Raw genomic sequence first — 22,110 nt, forward strand, 5'->3', positions numbered from 1 at the left:
GAGCACTACAGGTATGCACAGAACTACACCCAAAAACACATTTCTGTAAACGCCATACACAGGCACGTTTAACTCTACATGTTTTGGATTATGATGTCTAAATTAATATGATTAATTAACTGTACAAACTATAATTATACTAATATTGCTGTACAATTAAGCAATATAAAAACTGCTGTTACCATTTGCTGCTCCCCACTGACTTCCAAAATACTATGGAAGTCAATGGGGACCATTAAATGTTTAAGTGATTACCAGCATTCTTCAAAATATCTTCTTTTACATTCAACATAAGAAAGGTTTGGAACGACATAAGGGTGAGTAAATAATGACAAAATTTTCATTTTTAGGTTTTAACTATTCCTTTAAAATCACAAAACAACAGATAACTGCATTGAAAAGATAAATAAAAAAAACACCCACTACAATAAAAAAGAAAGAAAAAGAATAATCCTGCAATAAATTTCCCACCTGCAATAAATTTAAATACAAATCTCATTTCTGATATAAAAAAAAAATCATAATTTTCAGCAAAAATGAGCCAAATAAGCTAATCATTTCCAAAAATAAACGAGTCAATGCCTATCATACGTCAAGCCCAGTTTAGTAGGCATTATGTAAGGCTTTTGGATCTGGGTGTGGGTAGTATGCATCTCCATCTGTGCTCATATGTCCTCTGTCTCTCCATTTCACCCGTTAATGCATTTCAATCAATGCACAGTCTGATGGTCTGATGTCTTCATTGTACCACAGTCGTACGGTATTCATGTACAAAATTCCAACATCATCCCACTCCTGAGCAAAGTGCTAAATGTGTAAATCAGGACATGTGTGTGTGGTGCTTCTATTTTAAGCTGGTTGATTCATGCCAGGCCTCGTTTGTACAGGGTGCAGTACCCACCCGTGACCAGAGGGGGCGATGAAGTACAAGCAGCAGTGCACCCTGTTGTCAGGCATCAGCCTCCTGTTTACCCGGGATTCAGCATTGAGGAAGTCTTCAAACTTACTGTCGATGTAGTTGATGACGGGTTGCCAGCTGAAAGAAAGAAGAGAAGGATTGATGAAAGGCAAAGTCAGATGCAAAGATTGATAAGTCATTGCATCACAACAGATTTAAAACCAATATAACACCCAACATAATCTTATCTTTTGACTTTATCCAAGAATCTGAAATGCCCCCAAAATTCTTAAACTCACCAGTTGCTGTTGTCCACCGCATCTCCAAAGCCTGGTGTGTCGACGATGGTCAGCGTGAGCTGGACGCCCCCCTCCTTTATCAGCACTTTGGACTGTTCCACCTGAAAGCAGGACCACAAGTTGTCACCACAGGTTATGTGAATTAGCCTGGGACAGCAACCTTGCCTGTTTGTTCCAGATTCATGTCACTGGCACAACATCAATGCTAACTAACTCAAACCACAAACATGTGAGTGGAAAGATTGGTTAATACTTTTTGCACCAAATTTTGCACCTGTGTCAAACCAAAAGGTCACAGATGACCCTAGAACATAAACATTGATGAATGTTATAGCTGTATGTCATACAAAAGATGCTAATAACAAATAAGCATTTACAAGGTAACATGGTCGGCTAGTTGGTTCAACAAATAGTGAGATTGACTAGTTTATTGTATTAAAACAAAGGTGCAACTTTAAATTCACTGCTGCTACATACAAACATGTTCATGTTTTTAAAATGACGTCAATTTATAAATCATCATCCTTCCCCTTGCTAGCAACAGATGTGGTCTCGTGAGAGTTTCTGCATCATCTTCTACATTAGTTGCATTCTAGGTTAGGCCAGTATCAGACACCAAGGTGAGACACTGAAATAATCATCTCCAATGTGATTCAGCTTCATCATCTCCTGAAGTTATTTCAGCTGCTTTCATTAAAAACCAGCTTATTCTCACAGGCCTGGTTATTTTTGGCTGACCCCCTTTTTCTAAAACTGCACTCTCATTCACACATATACTTTCTCACTAACAAAAACAACAACCACAACCTTTCTTAGTTCTTCAAAAAGAGGAGAGAGTGGGAGGGAGAAAATGGTGAGACTTGAGGAGAAGAAAGTGAGAGAAAGCGAAAATGAGGGGAATGGAAGTGGAGTGAACCTTAATAAGGCTCTTCCATTCTCGCTTATGCTAGGATGTTTATGAGGCACATCAGGCCACTTCAGTTTGCAACAAGACAGAAAAAGAAATAAATGAAAATGTAGAAACCTAAAGCCACAAAAATGTCAAGACTTTTATTCGACGCAAACAGAGCGGCCCTTGTGTGGCTGCTATGACAAACACTGCAGATTGTTTTGGAATATAAATACTCTCGCCGCTGACTCTATGTCCTGCCTGAAGTGACCACAGAGGACTAGACAGCCACACATCACAACATGGCCTTTGGCCAGGCTGACAAATTTATACCACGGGCATTCATGGTGGAACAGCTCAAGACGAACTGTATGGCAGAAAGCATCCTGCCACCAGGGAAAACGCCAGATAAGGTTAAATGGGGTCTGAAGTAGGGCTGGGCGATATGTAAAAAATATCTTATCGATAATCGCCTTAAAAAATATTGCGATATCCGATAATATCATCTAGCCAAGTCCCACCTCCACCAGGCCACGCCCCCGCCCCCGCCCCCGCCGAGACAACACTGACGACATGCACCATAAACACACACCATGTTCAGGCGTAACGCAAATCCGCGGGTCTCCCCGCGAACCACATGTCGGGGTTGGGATACATCGCAATATTGTAACTATTTATGTTTTAAACCATGTAGGTGAGGCCAATGGATATCACACAAGCAACGTGCAAACTTATGCAGGTGAACGTCTTAATCTCAGAAAGTGCAAGTGAAACCTGACGGAGCTTTTGGCATCTGACGCTGCATTAATGGCGCATATTCTCTCAGGAGACGACGAGAGACGAATCTACTTCATGCTGATAACGATATTTAACTGTTTGTGGCCCAAACATAATGAAAAAAAAATGAGAAGAAATGCATTTAGCATTAAACAAGTTGCTTTTGAAAGTTGTTCAAAGTTGGTGCGTGAAATAAAGCTGCTCTTAATTTTCATTGATAACTGCAGTGTAAATATTTTTAATTATAGGCCTGTTAATTTTGAAAGATCTTTTTTAAAACATTTTCAATGAGGAGTAGGCTAAAAGCCTAATCTTTTATTTTGCTCACAGTGCGTCAGTTATGCGGTGATGCGCTATAAAATTATTGGGGGGCAAATTAATTATTATATTGTAATATTAATTTAATCATAAATGTAACCTATAATAATAATAATAATAACAGGCGTAATAATAAGAAGAATGTAACAGTCCTAATTGGAAATGCCAAATGCTCTTAATATTGCCAATATTTGATGCTTTTGACAATATCTCTGGCTATATCCTCCATAGCCTACATCGTCTTTCGACGCACCCCAGCACAGAGAGATTATCGCGGGGGCCGGTTATTTGCTGTTATGTTGGTGTTGCTAATAATGTCTACTCTGTTCTTATCAAATTTGTGTTTCAAATGAATTTCGTTTTGTGTGGAAAAATAATAGAGCCCAATTTTAAGTTCATCATGGTGAAGTTGGACATTTATCTTTTTTTCTGTTTAACTTTTATTATTAATTATGTGTGTATTTGTTCATTCGAATGTGTAAGAATGCGAGAAAGAGAGTTCAGTCCAGTGTTCCCGTAGGCTATGTGAGGCGGCTTTTTGTGTTGTTGCGCAGCACAGAAAACAGCGCGCGAGTGCAGAAGTGAGTTCTATTTTGTTTTCTTGCAGTTGAATCCTATAAAATCACATTAAATGCGCGTACAGAAATCAAGAAACAAAATCGAAATTTTATTTTATAACAAGTAATTTGATTCCTGACCCTACGCATCTGATTTCCAAAACTGGAATAGCTTTTCGATTCCAAACCATCTTACTATAAAAAAAATGTCATTCTTGCATGCAAAAAGACCTGTATGGTAACTAGGGGGGCTATGTAAAATATTTTGGCAACTTACTAGGTTTATCATTTGTCTTTTTTTTTCCCGATAATGTCGATAATCGTCTGTTACCTGACTGTTGACATCGACATCGCGATACTTACGAGACATCGTCAATATACAATAATATCGTCATATCACCCAGCCCTAGTCTGAAGAGGAAAGCACGGACAGGAGAAAATTTAAAATGTCAGATTTCATTTGTGAAATCCAGGTAAGACTATGGCAAGTGGCAAGATCAAATCAAAAATCTCTAGTAGTTTTGTGGTAAAAACAAAGAGGTGCCGCCTCGGATGAATCTTCCACCGAATTCCAGTGAGAACAAGCAATGTCCCTTGGTTTTACATCACCTCACAACAAATGAGAATGGATTTGTTTAAATGTTGGGTGACAGATGCCACAGTTGCTGGATTCAAACTGTAAGATGATGTGGAGGTTGTATTTGGTTGGTTTCTGCACAGCTGTGAGAAAAGCAAATAACCCTAAACAAGCAACCCCCAAACTTTGATCCATGTGAACAGATACAATATGATGAAAACACCGGCTTCTCATTAAAAAAAAAAAAAGAGCAGAAATAAATCACATTTGAAGCCCTTTTCACTGTCCTGTGTATGTGAAGTCTGTGAGGCTGTAGGGTGTCCCATTTGTCATTTTAGGTTTCAGAAGGGTGCTCAAGAGCATTCAATGATGCTGTCTTCACAGCTGACTTGTATACGACAGTCTATGTGGCTTTACATCATTAATGTGTGGACTTGGAGGAGGACTGCAAGGACTTAGGACGTCATTGGGGACAGGGTTTGACATGGCGGCTGCAAGAGACAAATGCATTTGCTGGACCAGTTATGATATCAGTCAGATTTTATTGGTGATTTGACGTCTAATCCTGCTCCTGGAGGGCCAACGTCCTGCAGAGTTTAGCTCTAACACACTTGCCCATAAGTTTCTAGTAATCCGGAAGACCTTGATTAGCCAGTTCAGGTGTTTTTAATTAAGATTGGAGCTAAACTCCGCAGGATAGTGGCATTTTAGGAGCAGAACTGGACATCCCTCTGTTATTGAAAAAAAAGTATGGCAGACAAGTTCTTGAAATTTCAATCTTTCCCCATTCAAGTAGACAGGAGATGTACATGCATGATTGGATAGCTTTTTCAAGTTGGACACTAAGTGAAATAACTTGCCTCAGAAAGGACATGTCATGTCATCCAAGCTTGACCAAGGTCCAAAACAACTTGGATCCAAACCTCAACAGTGAACTTACTCATGATGTCAACAAAGACAGAGTTTGTTCATCAAGATAGCGGAGAACCGAGTGTGGCTGCACATAAAACCCCAGAAAGGGCCGGGCCGCCTCGGAACACATCCCATCTCAAGGGTGGTGGGAAAGTCATTGCCGGGTGTTGGGTTTCGTGGGAAAATTCTTGACCTTCTACTGAACCCTACTTGCCTCCAGAGGAATCTAGACCCCTTCATATTGCCCCTCCCATCCTCTTCAAAAAACACTCCAATTGAGTCACTCCATCATACCGCAAGCTCTTTTCAGTGTATCCTCCCCCATTTCTGATGTTCCAGCCTCAGCATCTGTTCTCGCCTTGTTTATCAAATCCATATAAGGTCAAAACTCTGCTGTCTCTTTCCTCTGGGAAGTCTGGGAGCATTTGCTCTGGCCTGGGACCTTCAGAAGGCAGGAATCTGTTTGTGATTGCTTGAGCCTGCATGGTGCTCTGCACTCCAGCGGTCTCAATGCACTTGCATGTTGGTTGACTTGAAATTGCCAAGACAAAAAGCAATCTTGAGTGTGTGAGTGTGATTAATGCAATAAGGCCCAATCTTTCCTCATAGTCATGCAGCTAATCTAACAAGAAGCACTTAAAAAGTATCAAAACTATGCTGCTCAACTGAGACGAGCAGTGGGTCCCAACTGTATGTGTAACCCCTGGATAACGCAGAGTGGATTGGTTTACTTCCCCAACTTGCTGATAGCACCACGCAGGCCAGTTTCGCCAACAAAATCATCTCAGACAGACCAAAAATTGGTTCCTGCAGCACAACAGTGGGGGCATACAAGAAAAAAAACTGGTATTCTGCGTTATACAAAATGTTGCACAGTTGGGTAGCACAGTTCATCTCGAATGGTGCACTTTGTTCACGACAAAAAAGGTTGCCAACTTCTGGTCCAAGGTAAGAATAAGAAATCAGACCTTAGAAGCCTCCCTCATTGCTTCTCTCTGTCACATCTGGCTGCAAGGCAGTGGAAGATAATGGTGGCTAGAGATAAAGGGTCAAATGTAAGGGAAGAAAGAGAGAGAAAACTAACATAGAGATAGTGTTAGATAAAGGGAAGACCACTGGATCAGTATCAGGAGTCAAAGGTCAGCTAAAGAGGACATACCTGAACAGTCTTCTTGATCCTTTGAGATGGGCCAGGGTAGTCTTTGGAGTACAGGTCTGTCAGAAAGAGGGAATTGATAAGCGTGGATTTGCCCAGTCCAGACTCACCTAGAACAGAAAAGCGGCAAACAAAAAATGGTAAGTTGCTGTGCTTAACTTGTGCCAGAATGAAATGCCAAATGCAAGAGACAGACAGAGACACCCATACTTAAAAACAGGAGGTGAAGAATATGATATTCTCTACTGATCCTCACAAGCTTTCTCACATCCATCCACCCACACAGAAACACACAATTAGTTTGTTGTTTTTGAGCCAACTAATGGAACATGTGGGAGCCTAGCCAAAACTTCTTGAAGACAGTAATCAAATGACAGCAGATTCATGGGTATTATTGGGAAAGCATTGTGGACAAAGAGGAAGACTGAGAGAGAGAAAGCTCTTTTATTCTAAAGTAATAAAACAACATTGCTTGCTCCATTCCCTCTAGCCAACTCCACATTTCTCTTTACAACTGATGAGCAAGAGGCTGTGTCATTCTAAACATCTCTTGAATTGGGGGAAGGGAACGCTTGGGCTCATCTGGCAGAAAAGACCACCAATGTACACCATCTTCACCCACTCAAATACACATTCTCACTCCACATTTTTGACACAAGCTTGATCCTAGGCTTCAAGAGGGGGTGTTGAAAGCTTCTTCTCTCAATAAACAATCTTCCCACTGACAATCCTCTGCTACTGAGCTTCCCAATCTTGCCTTATTCATTTACTACACCAAGCCCAATGTGGACATTTACCAACTGTAAGAAGAAACCAATATTCAGTAGTAAATAATTTGATTTGTTCATTGATATTTGATTGGATTGTTAGGCTTGATTATAACATCAAGCAAAGTATGAGCAGTTACCAGTGTATCCTATGGAGCCAAAACGGTTCAACATTTGGACACATACACAGTACACACTTAAGATTCTCTGTGCTATGCCAGAGACAACACACAGACACCAAACCCACCCTCTGTCTTCTAAGTAAATTTACGCCTCCTTGCCTCTGGCTAAAAAGACTTACCTAAACAAGACAGAGGGACTGGACTGTGAGAGCATCTATGTGTGTGTGGTTGGGGGGGAAGATGAGAGGACGTCAGCAACCTGAAACTGAGGCGACCAGTGGAAGAGAAGGAAAGGGGGGAGGAGAGACAGATAGAGAGAGACAGAGTAGTGTTTGGTCTGTCTGCACTTACACTTTTTAATGCATTTGAATACATGGCATTTTAATGGAAGCCATGTACCAACAACAAGACCATGGGGAAACGGCACTTTTTTCCCCCACTAACATATGCAGGATATAACATATGCTAACTAGCGATAACATTTGAATACATTTCAAACAAATTAGGGTTACAGCAAGTTCCATATATTCAAAATGTACATGTTTAACTAGCGTTATTTTTAAAGATTTCTTTTTGGTGTTTTGTCCTTATTATGATATGACAGTGGAGAGCAGACAGGAAGTGAATTGGGAGAGAGAGAGGGGTGGGATCGGGAAAGGCCCTCGAGCCGGGATTCGAACTCGGGACGCCCGTAACATAACGGCATTTTCTGTCGGCACACTGCCCACTAGGCTGTTGGCGCCGAAACACTAGCTTTATTTTAGTATTATTTATATAGGCTACTATTATATTATTTATAAATATTACAAAATAGATTATATATTTTCAGTTTTCATTTTAATTTTAGTTTTAAAGTTTTAATAATTTTGTTGTGTGCTTGTCATTTTTTAAATATTTCTATTAAGTTTTAATTTATTTCTTTCATTTTAGTACTTCAACTTATTTCAGTTAGTTACTAAGGCAACATTTCTAATTTTAAGATTTTTTTTCTAATATTTATATATTTTTTCAGCTGTATTTCAATTATCAAAAACTACTTTTTAATAGTTTTATTTAATGATAAAAACAATGGGTTACACTGGTAAAAGTTAGATATAGTCCCAAAACTAAGACAAAAATACATTTTGCAACCATTCAGATCACAACAATTATTTTCATAAATATAATAATAAATTGCTATATAATAAATAATTGTTGTTGTTATTGTTGCGGTTTACTTTTGATTACATAACTGATTGGTTAAAACCACCTAAAATATTTGTGAAAACAAACAAAAATCTAAATTCATTGCAAATTTGTTTGCTCAAACCATTTGCAGAGGTTAGTTTAGGCTAGTAAAAGCTTGTGTTTGACAGAAACCGCACAGCAGGATGTATTCATGAAATCCCAATGCCACTGCTTTAACGGCTGAGAATAATAGATTACCCTCCAGCTCCAGATATTTCTAATGCCCTGTTTCTCCCTCTCTTTCCCTCTCACCCCCTCAGGGCAAAACCAGACCCAATTAGCCTTATCCCCTCTTTTAATTAAATATCGGTCTGCATGATCTCTGAAAACGAGATGCTTCAGTCACACAGCAAGGACCCAGGTCTAGTTCACAGTTGGCTGACCTTTATCAGACCCACGGATGAATGGAGTGAACTCACCTCCCGGTCTCGTTTTGGACCCTTTAATGTCTTTCTTTTTCTACTCCAGTCAAAAGGGATACAGCACATGTGCTTCACCAGCTAGGACAAACAGAGACACTGGAAAACCATTAAACAGAGGAAAAAGTCTATAGCAGTGCTAATAGACTGGCACAACCACATAGTGCAGATAAATAGACCCTATTTCCACTGGCTTTACGCTGAACTAAACTCAGACAGGCTATAAGGGGAACAGACATTTCAGAATAAAAGGGGCATGCTAGCATCACTTCCTGACCCAGTTTAACACGGTTTGCATTTAGCTTGAAAAAGTGGGGGGCAAATGGTGTTCAAAAGTAGGGCTGTGCAATTAATCGCATGCGATTGTCATGCGCATCTCGTCAGTAAAGCCGGTTCCGTGATTAGTACTCCACTTTCAGATGGAGCGGCATTTACTACACAGAGCCGTAGTTCACTGACAATTAGGCAATATCGCGTTCATAATTGAATGCAATTCATCTGCAATTATGAATGCGATATTGCCTAGCTTGTCAGTGAACTACGGCTCTGTGTAGTAAATACCGCTCCATCTGAAAGCAGGTGATGGAGATTTACTACTAATCACAGAACCGGCTTTACTGACGAGATGCGCATGATAATCGCATGCGATTAATTGCACAGCCCTGTTCAAAAGTCACCAGCATTTCATGCAGTATGTCTGTAAGTCTTTTAAATAATGTCTTTTAAAAAAAATCTATGGCCCAAAAAATCTTTATACTTCACCCCTAAAATTTAAATTCTGTCACTATTTACTCACTCTCATGCCGTTTCAAAGTAAAATGATTAAAATATAAATATATAGTAAAATATACTTTTAAAAAACAAAAAATTAAAAGAACTTTTTTTTTTATTATTATTTAAAAAAAAAAAAACTTTCAAAAATTAAGTTAAATAGAAATAGAAAAAAATGTCAAAAATGCATTACAAAATGACTAAAACTTAAAATGAAAACTGAAAAATAATATATATTTTTAATTAATGTGGTTTGGTTTCCAACATTCTTCAAAGTATCTTTCGTGTTCGTAAATTAATCATTATTTTAATTTTTGGGTAAACTATCCATTTAATCATTTAGAAAAGTGTTTTAACATGGATTGTTAATTATGATAATTAATCGATCATCAATTAATCAAACTTCCCTATTTAGACTGAGAGATTACTTCTCTACCCTTATTAATTGCTACTACCCTAAATGGATGGGCGGATGGGAGGACTGGGACGAATGGACAAACTTTCCAAGATATTCCACACATTCTTCTTGACTTTCATCTTTTTACCTCTTCCTGTCATCATCACGCTCTGGGCCAGAAAGCACCCCAGGGCCCATTACTGGGCTCAGACATCCTGACAATTCCCCATCTCCACCTCTTTTCCACTCTCCTGCCCTCCATCCAATCCCAGCTATCCCATCTCTTGCTGTCTTTTCTGCGCGCTCACTCACTCACTCTTTTCCCCTCATAAAAGGGGCTCAAGCACTGCTGCCGTACAGTTGCTTAACAAACAGATAGCGGACAGTGGGCGAAAGAGAGGCCCCACTACCCCAACACATAAACAAAGTTGAATTGCTGGTGCAAATAAACAGCAGGAAAAACTATTTTAATTTGAACAAGTCAGAACAAACTAGAGCTTTGGGATCAAGTATTTAGTACAGTTACTGATTTTAAAGGACGTGAGAATGCAAGTGTGATAGCAAGTGTGTGTTTAACTAGTTTTCGGAGAGGGGCTCCTGTAGTGATAAGATCCATTGTTCGGCAACAAAGGTCAGAGTTCATCTCCGAACAGCCTGAGATAACAATCAGCAACGCTTTGAAAAAACTCCCATGGACACACACACACACAAGTAACTTCAAATAGGAAAATCAATCTGACCTACATAAAAAATAAGATCCATGAGGTGACACGAGTGATGTTACACACTGAACATGCTCGATCAGCATACACACTCTACATTAACTCACATGCAGATATGGTGGAAATGAGTTAGATGTTCCCCACCGGCAATGCAAGACTCTTAAACACACATAATTCTGCCCTAAGCTATGGACTATGTTTATGCCACATGCATCAATTTCTGTACTGAATCTGTAATATTATATAAAACCGCTTTAAGAAATGCTTCAGATGGTAGAGTAATGGTTCTCCAAAAGCTATTGTTCTCATTCATAGCAGTCTTCACACGATTAAAAGTCGGTATGTTAACCACATGGACCCTGCTTAAGATACACAGTCCACATGATATTTCTCAGAAGTCCCAAACCAGCTCTCCAGGAACCTATGTGAAATATGTGGTTAAAATGATGCAGTTAATTCAAACACTTCACTTCCCATAATGTGACAGAAGATCTGTAAAGCTACATTTCACCATTGAGTGTATAGATATTGAAGTTCTTTAATAAATCATGCAAACTGTCATGAATTCTGCCATTTGGTTTTGGAATGATTTAGAATCATTTTCATAAATATGTTGAAATTGACAGTAAATAAATGAACAATTAGACACTTTAAAAGCAGAATGGGATATGAATTTGGTGGCTTTTACAAATGAAACTTTAAAGTATTTTGAATAAGAAATTAAAACATAATAAATTACTGTGGTATTATTTGTAGTAAATACACTCAGCCATCGAGAGCTGAGAACCTCAGAAGTCCTGCACAAAATACATAAACTTAAAATATTTAAGCCTTTTCAACTTGAAAGAAACTTTAAAAGAGTGTTTATTTGAAAAGCCAGAGATACGCCAGTGTTTGTTTGTGCGCTGGCGGATACATTAGCATGTGTGGACTAAGACTGTCTGACAGGCTTAGCTCTATGACCGGCTTGTTAGATGACCTGTTGGTAGGCCAGAGAAGGGAAGCTTTGGCTTCATAATCCAGGGATTAAAATCTCCTCCCTGTGTTTGTCCGTGTTTCAGGCAGGGACCTTTTAAACGGACCTAAAGCATGCTAATGTACAGCTCTTAGCAGTAGCTACTAGCTACACTAGTGCAGCCACACCAGACAAATTGCTGCCGTGTTGTTGAAAATATCTCTGAATGACTTGGAATTCAATAACATGTCAGGTCTTAAGACTTCAGCTACCGATTAGAAAAATCATCACTTAAAAAAATCTCAAGTTCTGTCCAAACACAGCTGTCGGAGTTGTTACTGTGAAGGAACGCAAACAGCGCAATTAACGAAAACATGCATGAAATTTTACGATTTTTTTTCTGTTCATTGCTTGTACAGGTGTGAATTCTACCACACAGATTGAATAACAGTTAATAAAACAGACTAAACCATATTTTTAACAACACTACAAACTTCAAGGTTTTATTTCACTTTGAGAATCTTTTTGTGGCCTGTTCTTGCACCTCAAACACGCCTCAGATAACTCAATTTGAAAAACTAACCTCTAAAACTCTTCACATTTTCCAATGGTTTCTCCCTGAAGAAACATTTTGCCAGCTGGTTTGAGAGGGAAAGCTCAAGAAAGGAAATGCTTGTGGAAAAAAAACACAAGGGAGACAGACAGAGAGAGAGAGAGAGAGAGAGAGAGAGAGAGAGAGAGAGAGAGAGAGAGAGAGAGAGAAAAGACAGGAAACAGATTTTTTCCTCCCTGAAATTTTGGAGGGAAAAATGGAGTCCTCAGCCAAAGCCCTGTGGTGTCTGTCAGGATGAGTGGCAAGAGAACAAGATGGCAGTTTTCAGTTCTGTTCTTTAAAAGGCCACTGGATGTGCCTGAAGACAGTTATAAGTAGATACAAAACCCCCATTACACTTAGATAGTTAGACTACGTCATATTTTCAGCCCAGTTTGTGAAACATATATGCAAAATCCTGTTTAGAGAGCATTTATGTGGAGGGGGAAACTTGTTTCTGAGGTAAAATGTGGCATTTCAATATTATTAAAAGAGAAACACTTAAAGACACATACTGATACTTACTAGATTGGCATTTATTAAGATCAGTGGTGCTATTCATTGTATAAATACTAGGGCTGGGTTTTGACACAAATTTCACGATTCGATTCGATTCTCATTCACAAGCTTGCGATTCGATTCGATTCAAAATGATTTTGGATATATATCAGGTACAGTACATGCTAATGCTGTAAGATATATACGAGAGTCAGTTGGTACTACATTATTATAATATTGAAGATTAAAATTAATTGATGTTAATTTCACTTAATGAAGTTTTTAAAACAAAGTTACAATTACATAATATTTCTACTTCAATTCGTTTTTTTTTTTTTTTTTAATATAAACATAATGGTGGCTGTCATAAAATGATGGATTTATTCAAACATAAATTAAACATCGAAGAACAGTAAAATTTATCATGAACATGTTATATGGTGCATATATTTAGCAAAATGCCCTTCTCTACAGTTTATTTTTCTAGCTGACTAATGAGTTTATGGTCATCGGGTAAATGTGACGTTACGTGACATTGTTTACAAGACGTTATATTGACGTCTTTGCGGGGAGAAAACACTGATTGAGCGATTACATGAGACAGGATACGGATTGTAAAGTCGTACTCTTTCTTTTAACTTACCTTCGGATGTTTAGTAATGTTTATTTTGTGCTGAAACTGGTATTAATGTGGAGGAGATGATCAGTTCAGTGTGCCTCGCGTCTGTTGAACTGAGGCGCTACAGCGAGCTGTCACTCCACATTAAACAGCACCAAAATGGCATTTATTGTAATACTGCAATACATTGGACAGAATTTGAAATCTGAGACTTTCATATTAAAAGTACCAAAGCACAACGCTTATTGCGATATATTGGATGGGAAGTGCCCTTCAATGTTCCGTCCATTAACTGAAAACAGGCTAGACTAATCGATTCTTGGGATTTAAGAATCGATATCGTTCTGTAAAAATGAGAATCGATTATTATCGAGATATCAATATTTTTTACCCAGCCCTAATAAATACACTACTGTTCAAATGTTTGGTGTCAATAAAATATTTTTTTGTTGTTGTTGTTCAGCTGCAAATCAGCATATTATAATGATTTCTGAAGGATCATGTGACACTGAAGACTGGCGTAATGATGCTGAAAATTCAGCTTTACCATCACAAGAATAAGTTTAATTATAAAATATATGAAAATTAAAAATAGTTACTTTAAACTGTAAAAAATATTTCAAAATATTACTGTTTTTGCTGTATTTTTTACCGCAAGACCAATCCCTATTCAAGACCAATCGCAATTCTGTATGCAAATATCTTATACTTATTGTATATTTTATACAATTTCAAACTTTAATCTTAAATGATTACAAAACAAAAACAGATAGACCAGCTAAAGGCTAAATTGTCAACAAAACAGTCGGGATGAAAGTTTGATATTTTAGGTCACATTTACTGGAGCTCAGCAAAATTTTGTGGATAAACTCCAGTCATTTCATGTGCGTTTGAAAAAAGATCCCCATGCAGATTTTGTTCATGTTCAAGATGGTCACACAATTTCACCGCACTGAAGAACAGGAAGCTGCTTGGTTTGAAAGTATCTTTTCTACTGTAATGGCAATGGACCATTTTAACCAGTAAAATTTTGCTAAAATATTGCTAATGTGACCACACATTTACACTTGCGATCACTGTAAATTTACTTAACAGGGCCACATATCTTCAAGGCAACACAACCAGCTTTCTACAAAGACTAGATTTTAACCAGCAAAATTTTACTGGTTAAAATGGTCCATTGTCATTACAGTAGCAAAGTTACTTTCAAACCAAGCAGCTTTCTGTTCTTCCGCTTTCTACAAAGACTAGTGCGCTAGACTAGACTAACTCCTGGCACCAGTACAAGTATCTCAAAAGGCTGGTTTACCAAACAGGAAACCGCAAACTAGACAACTAGCCTATATAACAGAGGAAGGGAATGAGTGAGAGACAAAGACACAGAATGAGTAACAACTTGGAAGAGGAATAGAGGAACAGAAAAAATAAAGAGATTATTTCACACCAGAGCTGGAAAGCAAGTGCTAACAGACACAAAGCCAGTTACTATGGCGAAGCGCTCCGCAGCAGTTATGTCACTGAGATTCATATTTCCAATACAGCTTTAGTCACAGCATCCAAACCACAGAGAGTGTGATGGTGACAACAGTATTGATCATCCAAACGTTTCTCATCTATCTACTCTTGTATGTGGGCATTTACTCATTCGTTCATCAGCAAAAAATCACTTTCATGCAAAGCCACAGACAGATTATTTACTTAAAGCAAACAACAAACCACAGCAATCTCATTTTGTGTATCATTTTACAAAACAAGTGTCATTTGTGTTCCTCATGTATGTAAAAAGAGACTTTTTCAAATAATCACCGATGTCAACATTACTATGTATTTTTTGTTACAATTTTAATTTTCTTCTTATTTTTATGCAGTTTTAGGCCTGTTCTTGCTTAAATATTATCAGCAAATTTTAGATTTAAAAAATACATGGAATTAAAAGCCAGCATTTTGTCTTTGTGTTTTTTTAAGATTTTATTTTTCTATGTATTATTAAAATAACTTAAAATTTTGTGTCCCATGTTATGCACAACCCTGTTACCATCATATTTTACCTTTTTTTTCAGTGAATACCATAAATAAATAAAAAACTTAATTATGACATCACCATCATTTCAATATGTGAATGTGAACTTAAAACCTCATCTTTTCTTTTTTAATCTTTTCATGTCATTAGTATTATAAAAGTTTAACTATGTTGCCATGATTACATCATAAATAATAGATGCAAATAGAACTAAATATATAAAAATTTATAAATTTTCAGCATTAAATTAATTAAAAAAAAAATAGTTTCACATCCTTTCACACAAGACTTGCAATGTCAAATTGAACCGTATGTGTATCAACTGTTAACGTTATATGAATGTTTCCTGAATGTTTTCTAAAGGCACAATTACATCCAGTTTTTGTTTAAAAATAAAAAATCAGCATTAACATTCATTTTTAAGAACAAAATTAATTACACTTAATTACATCCAAACTTAATTTAGCTGGAAATGGAAGCACAATATTTACTTGTTATATGTCTAAAACCTTATAAAAACTTTAATCTGCAAACATTTGAATTTGTCCCAGGTGAGCAAAAGAATTTTGCGACTTACCGACAACCATGAGTGTGAACTCAAACCCCCTCTTCACGGACTTCCTGTACACCTGGTTGGGGAGGTTGGCGAAGCCGACATAACCCTCCAGATTCCTCTGCTGGAAGAGAGCACAGCTTTACTCCACATTCCACTTATTATAGAGCAGAACGGCTCCTCCATTACTGTTATCCCTCTCAAAACAGGGCTCAAGAAGACTTCAGAGGAAAGATTTAAAGGCTATGCTAATATTACCATTAGTTACACTGGATAACGACTTAGCGACTCCTAATCTCACATGCAGGGATACCACAACAAAGGATAACATAGAATTTTGCTAATTTGAGGATAAGATCTGTTAAGCACATATGAAAGTAACACACCAAAACAGCTACAGGCCAACAAGGAGGTTGAGTGCTTTTCTAGCCCAAACACAAACTTTGGGAAACCAAGAGGCTAGGGAAGGGAGGACACATGGGATGAGGTGAAGCCCACATCCTCATTTACGTTTTGTATCAAATCCATCATGAACTCAATGTCGTCATGGAGACAGTGAATTTCGCTCCAGATCACAGCCAGTGCCTTGTCCAGCTGTAAGTCCTTCTCGAGCTCCTCCACCCTTTCTCTCCGTCGCTTTCCATCTCTTGTAATCTCATGCTCTCAGAAGCACAGCGCTGAAGCACACGCTAGGCGAGGCAAACACAATTGATCGCTCTACTTTGGCTCCGCTGAGCTTCCCATGCATGGTAGGCCAATGGAAAACTAACTAGCAGGGGCCATACTGATCATTTAGAGAGATATTTTGAATGGGGAGGGCTACAGTTATCAGGTCGACTTAACTCTTTTGGGCCTAACCACAGATATACTAAACCAATCTAAACCAAAACTAACCCAAATAGATTCTTTGGGAAACAGTTTATTTCCTATAGTTCACACAAAAATGAAAATGTTGTTAGAATTCGTAGTAAGAAAATTATTATACCAATAAATTAGAAAAATTATTGGCTGATAACATACATCTCTAATAATTTTTTTTTCAGGAATAAATAATATTATTTTCGCTGTTTTTACATTTATATTACCTTTTTCATTATATAATGCTCACTTAAAGTTAATCTTTAAACACTAATTTAATAATACTGTCAAATGCAATCTTTAGAAAAATATAAAAAAGTATTTTTTCATATTGTACATTACAATGCTGCAATGGAGATTTTAGTATTTAATTTTTCATTTAGACAAAATACATTCATTTAAACAAAACACAAAAAAGCATACTTGGAAAGAAAATCATTAGAGATGCATGATACATCTGTACCATATTGGTTATCGGCAATACCGATAAATTATAAAATTATTGGCCAATAACCGATATGGTATCGATGTAATATGCATCTCTAATAAATCTTCAGAAAAATAGCTACAAAGTATTAACTATCGATATTGTATATTATAATGTTGCAATGCCAAAATGTAATGATTTTAGTGTTTTCTTTTTCATTTATTTAGATAAATATATTTTTCATTATTTTTTTATACTGTACATAATAATATTGCAACGGCAACATTGTAATGTACAATATTACAAAAAAGAATGCACAATATGAAAAAACAATTTAATTATGTAAAAAGCACAAACAGCAAAACCATTTATTATTTATTGGCCATAACATAATTATCAGAAAAAATGATCATATGATATTGGCTAGAATTTGAATATCGGTGCATCCCTAAAACTCATACAGCCTTGGAACAACATGCATAAATAAATGACGACGATTTTATTTGTGTGTGAACTATCCCTTTAAAAGACCAAAATATCAAAATGAATCTGATATGACAAACTTATGTTATGACTAACAGTTTATGGACACTTGCAGTGCAAAATGCAACAGCATCTTCTTCAAAACCATACTATATAATTCATACAGCAGTCTATAAATAGCCTTGCTCTGTGAACAGCTCAAGGCATTTTCCATGCTTTCACTCTTCAAGCGCTCTTACGTAACTGTAAGATGTCATTGATGCCCAACATGGCAAACAACAAAACATCTGACCAAATGGGTGAATCAAATCATTGATTATCGAACCCCTCTCCATGCTACCATGGAGAACGGGACAGATTGAACGATGCAGATAGCGTAGGTGGGAAACAATGTGGGTGTTCACAAGCTTTCTATTCAGAATAGGTTTAACATTTGTGCAATTCATCCTTTGAAGTATGCATAACACAGCTGATATGAGGACCCTAAATATAGTGGCCCCGAAAAAGTACTTAAGAGTATTAAAGGGGTCATATGATGCGATTTCAAGTTTTCCTTTCTCTTTGGAGTGTTACAAGCTGTTCGTGAATAAATAAGATCCCTGAAGTTGCAAAGTTATAAACGTATATAATATCAATTGGCATCTGCAAAGAAATGATGCTAGACTTTTTCTCAGAACCAACTTCACTTTTATGAGCTATTTTTGCAATTACTCTTAACCAAATGGCCCTATTTTGATTTTAAGCAGACATATGAAGTTTCCTTCAGGTTCACACGAATGGGATTGTGATATATGCTTGGTGACAGATTTTGGCTGCTGTTCTCTCTAACCCCATTGAAATGCATCTCCACTCACTGCTCTTCGCAAGAGCTGCGCATCGTGCTTAGAGACTGTCATTCTCATTTGCTCCAAATAGCTATTAACAGCCCAACTACTGCACTCCAAAAACACATCTGTATGCATCTGCAATCACAATCGTCTGTCTTGAGGTCAATAGATATTCAACATATTATTATGTGTGCAGCCTCAAACACAATAGGATTTGGATCAAGTTTATGGATCCCTGATTATGGCAAGCTATATTCACATTTATTTCTTAAAACAGCTAAAATGTAACTAGTACCTATTTTTCCATTTTTAAATAGTAATCCAATAGTGAAGACACTTGTTTTAATATAGTGCTACTAGTGCTTATTCCTTTACTAGTCAAGATTACTTTGCTTTGACAAGTTGCAAATATTAGCTATTACATTTTATGGGAATCTGTGTATTGCATATATTCCAGCTGTTGTTGTTACCTTTTTACTAGTACTACAAACAATTACCACACATTACAACAGAATTTGCAAGTTGTTATCATTAACAGAGAAATAGTGACTTGTTACTTGGAATCATGACTAGCAAAAAATAATAGATGTATGTAATGAATGTAATGTACTAGTTACTACTTGAATATGTAGCCTACTAGATGACATTGGAAAGAGTACTAGCATCTGTTTAAAAGTTATTGGTGAAATTAGTAATAAAAATAGATGCTAGTTAGTTTTAAGTAATAAATGTGAAAACGGCTTGCCGTAACATAGATGATTAGAGGGACAGTCACGTTAGGAATCAATTCGCCCACCACTATGCAAATCCATGAATCCATAAACCAGATGTGCCTTAAATGTATTTTCTGGACAGATTTGGGTAAATGCATGAAAATTGTACTCACTGCAACGCTGGAAACAGCTGAGTCGGGTCTCTCGATCATTGTCCTGTGACAACACCCACTCTGAATCCCAATAGATCAGGCATAAAAAGATGAGTCGACTCAAAAAGGCTCGAGTGCAGAAGCGATGATGAACCCTAACGGCTGATTCGGATTTGGACTAAATGAGTGGATTTTTAAGGGAAGTAAACGTGCACAGAACAAAAACAAGCATGTGAGCATCGGCCGGGGAAAAATGTTACAATGCTGCGAATGCGAGCCTGAAAGGCGATTGTCCTCCTCCTAGAGAATGCAAGCCCTATTGGTCAGCGACTGGCCGCTTGTTATGATGTCATAAAATCCCGCCCACCTTCGATTTTCATTGGATTACTGGATTTTTACAAAGGATTGTGGTGTTTGTAGTGGCGGGCAAAGATGCCGTGTGAAGTTACCTCGGGAGATGCATACGCAATACTTCAAACACACACACACAAACACACACACACACACACACACACAATTATGTCAGTATTGAGATCTCATAAATAAATAAATCAATCAATAAATAAAGAGGGAAATCATTTTAATTATTAACAGACTCGGAAGAACAGATTATGAGGCGATTTATATGATCTGATGTACGCCTGCCCATCTAGTGGAATATTCAAAAAGTAGTAACTTGCAACGTGTCCTATTTATCATAATAATGATATGCTATTCTATTTCCTTTAGAACAGTAATGTTCAAATGTTTGATAACCTTTTGTTTATACCTCATAAATAAAATACAAAATATCTCACTTGTGATGCAGCCCGACTGAGCCTGGTTTCTCCTAAGTAAAATTTACATCACATCAGTAGCCTATTGACATAATAATATTGATAATGATGAGATCAACACATTTGAATAATACACATCACAATAGTAACTCTCTGAAATGTTACAGTTCAATACCAATTTTTTTAAATTTTACTTATTTATGCAAATATGTGTCTAAGTACTTAATGGCCCGTTGGACCCACTTATAGTCAGGGTCCATACAGAATAGATTCTTCTGAATCTCTTCTTTCTTCTGTTTCTTGGAATCTGGAACTCTTACAAATCTAGAGCAGATTAAATCATCAAAAGCATTAAAACTACACGAATGTGAAGTAAATACTAAAGATTAGTTACAATATAAGTGCACATCTAACCATATCGAGAGGATACTCACACAATGTGTTTGAAAGGGCAACTGCTGCTTGTCCAGAAATAAGACTCCAGACGTTTCAGAGGCATTCTGATATTGATTTCTTTAAAGCAGCAGATACTGTTAACGCTCATTATTGCTTTAGTACCTGAAAAAGTGAATGTGATTCAACATGTTTTAAAATGTTTTTATTCTCCAGGTTTTTAAAATACAGAGTCAATAAGGGATATCCAACATTTTCAGAAAGAAATAACTAAGAACTATTTTAGATTGTTGAAATTAAGTCTCCAGAAAAGTTTAATCTGAAGCCTGAAATGCTTTAGGCCTACATCCCGTTCCCGTGACAGAGAACAAAAATGACAGAAACAGACACTCACCAGCTGAAGTATTAAGCTGCAGAGCACAGCACAGCATCAGAAACAGTGATGAAGTCTTCATGAAGGTCTTCATTCTCCAGGTATGATACAGCACACAAGAAGCAGAGAAAGTAAGAATATGTGGTGAACTACCAGCAGCCCTTTATATAGAGGCGGTGAAATAGTTTTCGTGTAAAAGGAAAGAGCTGCATAACTGGTCTATATTTTTAAGTATAACAAAATTCTGTCTTGAAACCCTCTTTTTCTCTTTATGCGAAGGTGTTGTTATGTGCTAAAACTGCATATGAGCAGGGGGAAATTATGGTGGCAATAACCAAAGCAAGCCCCGTGCTTAGTGCCAGAAAGAGTGGTGGATGAAGTACCTGAAAGCCACACTTAAGTAAATGTACACATATCTTACCAGAAAATTACTTTGGTAGAAGTTAAAATGACTGTTTAGAATATTACGTAAAGCAGCACTATGTAACTTTTGGCGCTCTAGCGGTTAATAAACAGAACTGCACACATCCCGCGGAAGAACATTCCAACCGGAGCTACTTCTCTAACTTTATGTCTATGGCGATTCACGCAGGTATGTGTTACTCCGCAGCGGTGACGACCCGACCAGGCTACAATAGTCCAAATATAAGTACTTATTATAAGTGTACCGTAGTGATTCGGAATAAGACAAAAACGCGGTTTGGAAGATGAATTCATGATGTATTCGCTCATTATATACGTTTAGCAAATTTTGAACAGAAAAAGTTACATAGTGCTGGTTTAAGTAAAGTTTTATGTGATTATTGTTGAAAAGTATTTTTTAATGTTAAACGTATTGAAAGTAAACGTACAAGTAAATGCATTTTGTATCTTTGGGTAAGCATAAGAGGCACTTTCATTCCAACATAAGAAAACATTTCTGGAATCTGCATCTGAAGCGGCATATAGATCTGTTTAATCATGTAACTCAGAGGGGACATGAATGCATTTAACCTGCAAATAAAATGCATATACATAACCTAAACCTTCAAACATCATGAACACATACAAATCGTCAAGTGAA

General features: G+C 37.2%; 1 protein-coding gene across 7 annotated transcripts in view; it reads right to left on the bottom strand.

Annotated features, from left to right (window-relative positions):
• LOC107654154 (septin-7-like) overlaps window positions 1-19,823 on the bottom strand; it is a 36,512-nt gene extending 16,689 nt beyond the window's left edge. Inside the window, exons 1-6 of one of the 7 annotated variants that reach the window (XM_016441102.1) lie at window positions 19,650-19,823; window positions 19,527-19,614; window positions 16,070-16,169; window positions 6,387-6,493; window positions 1,198-1,298; window positions 902-1,036 (exon numbers count right to left, since the gene is read on the bottom strand). In XM_016441102.1, coding sequence (XP_016296588.1) covers window positions 902-1,036; window positions 1,198-1,298; window positions 6,387-6,493; window positions 16,070-16,169; window positions 19,527-19,565 — 482 coding nt within the window. In that variant the 5' untranslated portion in view covers window positions 19,566-19,614; window positions 19,650-19,823. Of the gene's footprint in view, window positions 1-901; window positions 1,037-1,197; window positions 1,299-6,386; window positions 6,494-16,069; window positions 16,170-16,555; window positions 16,759-19,526 lie in introns of those variants that run through there. The other 6 variants (XM_016441105.1, XM_016441101.1, XM_016441107.1 and 3 more) reach the window with 6 other exon arrangements.
• Window positions 19,824-22,110: the final 2,287 nt, after the last annotated feature.

The sequence above is a fragment of the Sinocyclocheilus anshuiensis genome, unplaced genomic scaffold, assembly GCF_001515605.1.
Source record: "Sinocyclocheilus anshuiensis isolate Anshui unplaced genomic scaffold, SAMN03320099.WGS_v1.1 scaffold115, whole genome shotgun sequence".
Taxonomy (NCBI): Eukaryota; Metazoa; Chordata; class Actinopteri; order Cypriniformes; family Cyprinidae; genus Sinocyclocheilus; species Sinocyclocheilus anshuiensis.